The sequence below is a fragment of the Globicephala melas genome, chromosome 5 (assembly GCF_963455315.2).
Source record: "Globicephala melas chromosome 5, mGloMel1.2, whole genome shotgun sequence".
Taxonomy (NCBI): Eukaryota; Metazoa; Chordata; class Mammalia; order Artiodactyla; family Delphinidae; genus Globicephala; species Globicephala melas.
The window spans coordinates 106,221,796-106,231,751 of NC_083318.1; the positions used below are offsets into that span (position 1 = coordinate 106,221,796).

At 45.7% G+C, this 9,956-nt stretch overlaps 1 protein-coding gene across 1 annotated transcript; it reads right to left on the reverse strand.

Moving 5' to 3' along the window:
* Positions 1–540: 540 nt before the first annotated feature.
* On the reverse strand, positions 541–4,944 carry LRAT (lecithin retinol acyltransferase). The gene is made up of 2 exons (XM_030878298.2): positions 4,405–4,944; positions 541–697 (listed from the first exon to the last, which is right to left on the reverse strand). The coding sequence occupies exons 1-2, from the start codon at positions 4,942–4,944 to the stop codon at positions 545–547; spliced, it is 693 nt and encodes a 230-aa protein (XP_030734158.2). The 3' UTR covers positions 541–544.
* Between the last annotated feature and the right edge of the window lie 5,012 nt (positions 4,945–9,956).

A 9,956-nucleotide genomic window follows, 5' to 3' on the forward strand; every position in this document is an offset into this window, starting at 1 on the left:
GTAATGAAGTTATTCTTGACCTATTGGAAATTATATATAATACGTGAAAAAATTGTGATTTTTAGGCCAATCATCAAACATGTTTTGAATAAGGGAAATTTTTTTTAGTTTAATATAATTTTTCAATGAAACAATATAAATTTACAATAAAGTTAGCGGTCTCATTCAGTAAATTTTCCAATCTTCTAATTCAAGTTTAACAGAGAAGAACAATGATTACAGGAGGGGGAAAAAAAAAAACCCACAAATAATCTCCTGCGGCCATCATCTTAGGGGCTGATTTTCTTGTAATGGAGAATTCTAGCACAAGCTGTCATGTTTCCAAGATTCACAGTGCTTTGAAATGGAACTGCCTGGGAAGATTCAGAAAGGCTTTGTTCTTGGGCTTACACGGTAAGCACTTTGTGTGATTCTTAATCACATTTTTATCCAGAACGCAGTATTACAGGTCACATTTTTCTCAACGATGCTTATACTGATTTGTGCTCTATAAATATAAACATATCTACACACAGAATACACACACTGAAACGAGGGTATGAAGTTAGCCAGCCATCCATAAGCAGAATGGAATAAAAATTGCAGGAAGGGTAGTATATGATGCCAAACCCAGACAGACTATAGATGCCAATCCCAAGACTGCCGAAGCAAGAACACTTCTCTGATCACGAATAATTATCTTCACATTCTCACAAAACTGGAAAATAAAATTTAAGAATATTAGAAAAGGTGGCTAAACCTAGGAAGAATCACATATACCGAATAGTAGAGCTCAACTTTCCCAGCTATTTTCTATCTACCAGAAGAATTAGAATTTTTCTCATGATCTTGGAAAGAATTTAAGACGTTAATAGTTCAGTTTCTTGATTCTACATCCCATAGTAGCTGAAATGATACTTTAGGCAACTAGGTTAATACTGGCAGTTGCCTTTGTACATACACAACATTTATAGAAAACTACAGAGAATGTAACCACATAAAAGTTATTCAGGATTAAAGGTTAAAGACAACACTAAACTGCCTCTCAATAACAATAACACATTCTAAAGTAAAATGAGCAAACGATCTCTAATCTCAAGCAAATAGAATTTAGCCTATCATTATTGGTGAATTCAATTCCTACAACTCACCGTTCTAAAATTTGGTGATACTTTTGATGATAACATTCTGATAAGTCTCAAAATCTAAAGGCATAGAAAGTCTAATTTTGTTGTCATATCCCATTCCCTGCCAAAATATATGAAATTCATAATCAATTATGTGACACAAAATTGACTGCTAGAAATAAAGATAAATTAAACAGGATCCTTACCCCCCGAGGAATGCATTTTTCTAAGATGTATAATTTTTTCTCCCTAGAAAACTAATTTTTCTTAGAAGTAATGGACTATGTCTGAGTCCTGGATCACCTTTTAATCATTTAACATGTCCAGACTACCCTCTTCTCCTCCATGGGAATACTGAGGTTGTTGTGAGGATCAGATGAGATTTTTTTGCAAGAGTACTTTGTATTCGTCTGCATGCTGTATAAATATAAGGTATTACAACGATTGTTATCACTGCTAGATCTGTTGACAATTATCTCTACTTCATCAGTGTCGGGGCAGAATTCAGCAATTAATTGCTCCATTTTGCTAAGAGTTTCCTACTTATACTGGTTTTAAGCTCCTTTTCTAGACGTGTCATTGTATATGCTTTTAGGGTCTCCTACAGTGGCGTATTTAGTACTGGAGAACTGGGTTTCCAAATTCTTCATGGAATGAATGCACAAGTCCAATATATTTTAACACACTACCTTCACTGCAAGCCTGTCTCTGTCTGTACTTTTATACAGTATCTCAACAAATATGAAATTTCCTGTTGGTTATCCAGATGTCATTCTTTTTATATGTCAAACATATGATTTGTCTCTTTTTACTAAACTAACAAGACATTGAGTAACAAATACACAATCTTAAAATGATGAGGATCAAATGAATGACGTTTTCAGGACAATGAGAAAAGCTGCTTGGCAAATAATGGGGAGATATACATTTAGGTGAATAAGAATGTTGTCTTGATACAGTCATGCTTCTTTTTTCTTTTTCCAATACTTTTTAATTAAGGCCAACATAGAATCATTGTGGACTCTCTTTCCCCCAAAAGAAGACTTGCACAAGGAGCATCTTGTTTCTAATGTCCTGTTCATGTTCATTTGGCCATCAGTCCAGGAAGTACCCCTGGTGTTGCTCCACAGTAGGAAATGTCCTCTAGGTTCTAGTTGTTAAGAAGCCTACAGGGGAACTTTTGAGCACTGAATCCCCGGAAATTAAAAGGGGTATGTGTATTCATTTTGGCAATGCAAAGCAATATCAGCAAAGAAAAAAAAGCATAAGGAATAGTAACAGTTACTAATTAAAGGGCTTTATAGTTTATGAAATACTGAAACTGTTAACAGTAATATAAAATAGTTTAATTTTATGATTTCTAAACTTGTAAAGAGCATCACTACAAAGAAAAAAAAAAGATTCTGTTCCAGTTCACTTTCACATTAGTTGCAGTGTTTTCCTGAGGGTAAGTGCTCTTGAGAGCTTTTATAAAAACAAATTTAAGTGAGAGACAACTTTGCAACTCTCATGTTATACTGATAATAGTTATATATATGGAGAACTCAACCATCAGTCCCAGAATTGTCATTCCTTATGTTTCCAAAAAATAGAAACCAGTCCTCCTTCAGTACTAATGATCTACTTCTCTCAGGGCATGTTCAAAAACAGTCCTTAAAAATTGGAAAATTTGGGATGGGGATTTTTTTTTTTTCCCCGGGAAATCTACTCTGTGGTCAAATTGTTAGACCATTCAAAGTGAAGACAAAAACTCAAGTTTCACAAGAGGCGCTATGCAGCAACAGCAATTAAAGCACTACTCTACGTCCATAAAATCTTACAGTTTCCAAAGAGGAAAAACTACTCCAACTAGTTGTTTATGCTGATTAAACATTTTACTACCTTTAAAAAGCACTTGTACTGTGTTTTTTGTTTTTTTGGAGAAAGGTATAATACAGTGCTATATGTGTTCCATGAAAGGGTAATTCCTAATTATGGGAGGGAAATACGGTTTTTCCTTAGAGAAATGATTTGCTTGGGTCCTAAGTAAATCTGACGTGTTTCCTTTTGAACAGTTTTGGAGCCAGTGTTTGTAAATGTGGTGAAGTTTATTTCTAAACAGGCATGGACTGAAGCTGTGATTCTTGAATCACTGCAGAGTGCTCTAACTGTATTTTTATTTTGCTTAGAAAATAATCCCTAGATCGAGACTGTTGTGGCTTTATAAACAATCTGTAAGGAGTTTTATACACAGATGTATACAAGCACTATACGTTCATGATCTGCGACAGGAGAGAAAGATTTTCACATATGGGTCAAAAAATTAAGATGTGGAGCAATAAAAAAATTGGTTATATGGACTTAGATTCTTTTGGTACCCAAATACCTAAACATGAAGAGTAATCTGAAGCTCATTACGTGATTGCCCAGGTTTTCATTGTGAAGGGTGCGCACTAACAATACCTCGGCTTAAAATTTGATTTTTACAAGTTAAGAGGTTTCAAAAGGCAATAAAAATCCATTGCTTTTCCTTTGCGTTTGTAGCTAATTTAATCATCTTAAATTCTAACAGTTTCCCCCCCCCTTTTTATAGTACCCATAAAATTACCTTCCAACATTTAATGGCTCTTCTTGAAAGCCAATTGTTTTGATCTCTGGGGAACCCAGAAACAATGTAACCCACCTGTGGGGCTAGTGTGTAAAGGATGCTTAACAATGGGGAAGTCTAGATGGGAATTAAAGCCAACACAGAAGGAATGCAGAATACCCAGGAAAAGACTTCTCTGAAGCTCAGCCACAGGAGTAAGGGATCTACCAGGGAGGTCTTCTGGTAGCAAAGGGAGTTCACTCTCTGCAGCTTATAGATGGGGAAAACAGCATGCTTCCTTGTTTTAAAGGCACAACAATTTGTACTATACAGTGTTACGGGTTAAATATGAACTCTAGACACCTTCCTTCCAGCTGCAATTCTTGGGTAAAGTTGCAAGCACACGGCGACAGATTTTCTGTGACCCTCCCAGTCACCTGCCCATTGTCATTTCAACTACGCTGGATGGACACCCTGATGACGTCTGCAGCAATAACTGGGCAGCTCTCTGGCATCGCTGGCAGCGGTACTGCATTGACACACTCTTTCACCGTGCATTTCGAGATATCCTGCAAGGCACATCGCCGTTTATTTATTTATTTGGCTTCCCTGACGAACACCAGAGGGTTCGTTACTAAGTCTAGAACTCAGTCCCTGCTCGCAGGGGATAGGAAAGGTTAGGGATGGGAGGGGGCGTCCCCACCGAGCCCACCGGGGAGTCACACGTGGTACCTTGTCGGCCTGGGGGCTGATCGCGGTGCCGAACCTGCAGTAGGTGACGAAGTGCTCGCAGTTGTTCCACAGGAGGCTGTAGGGAGTCATGCCCAGCAGCTTCTCCGCCCTCCGCGCCACCTCTTCGTTGAGCAGCGCCTTCTTCTTGAGGGACCTATCCAGGTGATTGACCAGGATGTCGGCTCCGTAGGCGAAGTCCTCCACTGTGTCCACGCGGATGCTGGCCACCCTGCCAATGACACCCAGGATGAGACGCTTGTTGGAGACCACCTTCTGCGTGAGCTCCTTGTCGTCAGTCAGGGCCAACAGGATGTCGGGCATCATATGGGCGACACGGTTGTCGCCCAGGTAGATGCCATAGTGTGTCAGGTGGGTCCGAGGCACCTCCAGCACGTCGCCGCGGAGAAAAGAGTTGATCTCATAGAAAGTGTTCCTTGCCTTGTCTTCGCCCGGGGCGCCTGAACTGAAGAGCTTGAAGTTGGAGATAAGGAGCAGCTTCTCCAGCACTAGTGACACCGCCTCCAGCATTGGGTTCTTCATCCTGCAGGGGAAAGTGTGTCTTGGGGGGACCGTCGCCACTCGGGCACAGCCGGACCGGGCAAGGTGAGCTGGCCGGACAGGGGCGCTGCGCCGCTGCTCACCCGCAGGCCAGCAGCCCAGTGCCACGGGGCACGCCGTCTGTGCAGGAGGCAGTGAGAGAAAAAAGGGAGGGGGAGAAGCCAGGAGATCGGCTTGGCCGCACCGCACTGGCGACTGAGGAGGATGAGAAGCTGGCGGCGGCTAGCCACGGAATGAGCGGGACCCGCCCCGCGAGCCCCAGGCCGGGAAGCGCACCTGTAGGCGGTGCCGGGAGCAGGGCCGCGCGCGGTGCACTCAGCTGCGCCTTTTCTGTGGCCTTTTATCGCCCTCGAGGGGGCGGGGCCTAACGCCGTCACAGACCCAGGAAGAGAGCTGATTGGGCGCCGGCGGCAAACGCCGCTCTCTGCGGTGTAGCGCGGGACCGCAGGCTCTTTGGAAGGGGCGGGTCGCCTCTGGGCTTCTAAGTTCCGCCCTGCGACCCCTTCCACATGCAGGCTTCCTCTTGCTCTGGATACCTTAGCACTTACCGCCTTTAAGCGGCCGTTTTTGGAGAGTAGTGGCCGAGGCGTGACCGCACAAAAGATCTTGCACCTGTCTAGACTGGGGCGTGTTCTGGGCACTTTGGGTCGTTTTCGGTGGAAAGTGCCCTCGGGCGAGATTTCTGAGCAGAACCACCTCCCTCTAAAGGGTTCTCGGAGACCGCGGCTTACTAAAATATTTGCATATACTCTGGGAACTGTGCGCGCCTCGAAAGCCTGCAGACTCCTTCCTAAACTCCGTAGAGGCGTGGCCCCGCACACCGCGCACCCTCCTTCCCTTTAAATGCCAGTAATGCCCCTAGCTTTCAGCTGGCGCGCGGGTGGAAAGCGACCGCGCGGGTGGGAAGCGACTCCGCGGATGATCGGAACCCGCGGCGCCTCCGCGCTCAGAGGCACCAGTGACCGTTGAGCGTACGGCTCCCAACGCTCAGCACGTAAAACGGCGAAGCGCCCAACGTCCTCCTGGACAGCCAAATTCATGTCAAGTTTATTTCTCCTGCTTCAGGGTCACGTGGATCCAGCTTCGGTTCACCCACCGAAACTTTGCCGCTCTCTTAAAGCGCAGCCCCCCGGAGGTGACCAAGGAAGGAGGAGGTCCTGCCCCGCAGCGGGCCCCAGGCTTACCGGCGAGGCGGTACTGGGGAGCACTTAGGCTAGGGAGCAGCGGTCTCGGCGTCCGCGCCAGGCTTGGCACGCGGTGTCCAGACCCAGCGCAGAGTTCCGTGCTAACGCATTAAGTAAATGCTTGAATTCCTCGGACAAAGGCCGCAATGGAGAGCCTCGAATTGTTCCACAAAGCCTCCCTGTGTGGGGCTAATAGGTCTCCTCAGCGAGCAGATTCTCTGCTCGCCTGGGGGAGGGGCCTCCCGGCGGGTGATGGATGAAGGGACATTCATCTTACCTGGAAGATGAAGGGGACCATGGAGACCAGACGGGGAGGAGGCCGGCTCCCCATTATCCTCCGAGACCAGGCCTTCGCTCCCGCCCCCTATCTGCCAGTCGTCCCACTTGCTGGTGACTTTTGTTCATTTCACAAACGATTTCGAATCACATTATAGTCCTGGCAAAGAGAAGAAAACTCCTTTTCCCACAAAAGAATCGAAAGAGGAAGGCGGGAGAGGCAGTGGATGAAGAAATTTTAAGACATCCATTTCCCCAGTCTTACCCGAAAATTTAAAGAAAAGTGCAATTAGTGGGTAGCTTAAACTAATCAAACTCCTCCGCACACAGGCGCTTGTTAGCGTCCGGCCAGCGCACCAGCTCTGCGGCTGGACGGGAGCTTTGGGCAGTCTCTAGATATTTTTAGAAGTCTGATCCAGACCTTGCTGTACACTGTAACTGCAGTTACGTCGGACTGCAGACGAAAGTTTCAGGCTTCACCTTCCAGCAAGAGACGTCCGACTCTTAGGCGCTGCACGCGCTGGTCTGGTCCAGTTCTGGGAAAGCACGGATACCGGGGCCTCCAGGGTCAAGAGCCAAACGGCCCGGGGAGATCAAAGGGGACTTGGTAATTAGCGATTTCCGTCCCTAGTGGTCACTAACCCGGCTTATAACGCTACGACCGTCTGCACCCGGCGAATTTGCGGGAGACAAAAGCATGGAGAACTGCCTCAAGGCTCCACAGAGAACTCTTTTAGAGCAAAAAAAATATTAAGGAGAAATCACCTATAGACCCTCCTCAATGGCCGCATCCCCACGGCGTTTTGTGAGAGGCAGGCAGCACCAAGCTGATTTGCATTTTTCTTTCTTTCCCGGTGGGGTTAATTTTTGGGAGTCACTTAAAGAAAAAAGGAGATGAGATTAATATGAGGCATGCATCCGAGTACCTTGCTCAAGATGTACGCATTCTGCTGTCTTGGGAAATGAATGGTGGTGGGGAGTGCCCATAGTTTCTTTCTTGAAGAATATTTTGCCTGAATGTTATGCTGTTAAATAAATTAATTTTTCTCATTGAAACTGTCCTAAAGCTGCCCTCTTTGCTTGCCTGCGGGAAATTCGGCTTTGAGGAGCCCGAAGGAGACAGTGGAAGGTCTTCATTTGTCCATTTCTGAAGTCTCCTCAGATTTATTAAGCTGGGACGGGTTAGTGAGGATTAGGCTGCTTTTCAACTGGGAAAATGCAGCGTCAAAAGAGCTCTTGTTGGCTGAACTGACTGCCCTCTCCTATTCAGCAATCGTTGAAAACTTCCCTTGCAACTACTCAACGTTCTCAGAATTGCATATAAGTATGTCTGTGAGCGGTCACTTTTTGATGGCTCCCTAGAGGCACTCTTCATAAAAATATGTATATACACTAATAGGCTCACATTCCCACTAATACTTTCCTGCCTGAATCAATTTGAGCCAAACTAAGGGAAGACAATTGCTATTAGAAGGAAAAGCCCAAGAGAAATCTAACATCATAACTTTCTCCTTCCTAAATCAGAAGGGGTCATTTATTCATAGAGGGGAGAATCTGGCTTGGTAGAGAGACCCCTAGTTCCTCAGTTGTACGACATTCAACAAGTTTCGATGTGCAAATGCCTTAAATGCACTCAACTGGGTTGCTGGGTCTGGCTGGGGGATTGTGAAAGAGCCGTGGCCGTCCTGGTCAACACGTGGACATCAATGCACTGTGGACTCTCTCCTCGACCACCCCTTCCTGCCATCCCACGGAAACTTGCAAGACAGCCACAGCATCTGCTCAGGCCCAGGTCCATGTCTCCCAGTGGTGAAGGCCAAGATTCCACTGGGTTTCTGCACAGAGGAGCCTGGAAACAGGGCTCACAGTGCCCACCTAACTTTCAGGCTTCACCTTCCTGCCATGGGTCCCATTGAAGGTCCCAGGAGATAGAGCTCCTGTTTTCGGGGACAAGGGGTGGCGGAGTCCTGCAGAAGCCAGGTAGGCTAAGGGATTTCCTACCTAAAGACTTTTTACCTCTGGAGACCCTCTTCCTCAGAAGTCTTTGGAGTGGAGAATAGGATCACAGTATCATGTGCTTCCTATGTGCTGGGCACTGAACTAACAAGCATTTTCTCACTTAGTCCTCATAGCCCTATGAGGTGTCCTCTCCATTTTACACAGGAAGAAATTGAGGTTATAGCTCAGTCTCTGTCACCGTGTTAGTGTGGATCAGGACTGAACCACAGGTTCTTTGCTCCCAGGTCCACCACCACTGGGGAAGGTCTGACCTCCCATCACTTCATCCACCTGTCATCCATTCATTTACTGAGTGCCTGCCATATGCCTGGCACTGTGCCCAGTCCTGGAAACTCAGTGAAAAACCCAACCCTAAACTTAGGTTCCACAGCTTTTCTTTTTAATTTGGACTTCATTTCCCTGCTTCTCTAGTGCCACGGATTCCAATTTTTTTTTTTTTTTTTTTTGCGGTACATGGGCCTCTCACCTCTGTGGCCTCTCCCATCGCGGAGCACAGGCTCTGGACACACAGGCTCAGTGGCCATGGCTCACGGGCCCACCCGCTCTGCAGCATGTGGGATCTTCCCGGACCGGGGCACAAACTCGTGTCCCCTACATCGGCAGGCGGCCTGTCAACAACTGCGCCACCAGGGAAGCCCTTTTTAACATCTTTATTGGAGTATAATTGCTAGATTCCAATTTTTAACGTCAGTTATTTTATTGCCATAGAGAAAGATCTGGTTACGCTGCTGGTTAATAGTATACCCTCACCAGGCAGGCCCCAGCACTGGAGTGGCCGGTAGTCCTATGCCCTCCTTAGAAACAGAAATAGGAGCGGGGTAGGTGTTGGGTATCTTGCCCAAGGACACAGAGTCAGAGCAGAACCTAAGTGCAGTGTCCCAGACTTCTTACCTCTTAGAACTTCTTTCTCCTAAACCTGATAAATCTGGCTTTCTAAACCTCCTGTTTTTGAATTATCATCCTTCAGGATTATTTTGTTGTTTTTCTTAGATTTTTTTAGATTATTACATCATTGGACACATAAATAATGATGGTCTTAACACGTTATTCTTCTGAATTAGCTGCCCATCTACTTTCAGTTCCTTTACATACGCTTAGCTCTGGCCCCATGGACACAAACAGGCCTTAACTAGCTAACTCTAAGGAGACAGGGAGAATAAAAGCTTTTGTGAACTCCCCTCTGGAGGCAGAGGAAAAAGGGCAGACACCTTTTCACGGAGCCTCAGAACGCAGGGCTGCCTGGAGTGTTTTCTGGCAGAATTCCATTACCTCCTGGGAGGAAGATTCCCCAGCTTCCTTCCTGGTTAGCTAGCACCTTATTATGAGGGCCTCAATCCTGCCTAGAGTCTTTAGAAAGATTAAAGGCAGCAGCTCCACCCAGACAGGATTTAGTTGTTTTGTTGTTGTTGTTTTGGAAACCATAAACTAAGAACACTAAGCACAACAAGTAATTGACAGTTGATGTTGTAGAGAATCACGCCCCTGTAGATGAACACAGTTTACTGTGAAGTAATC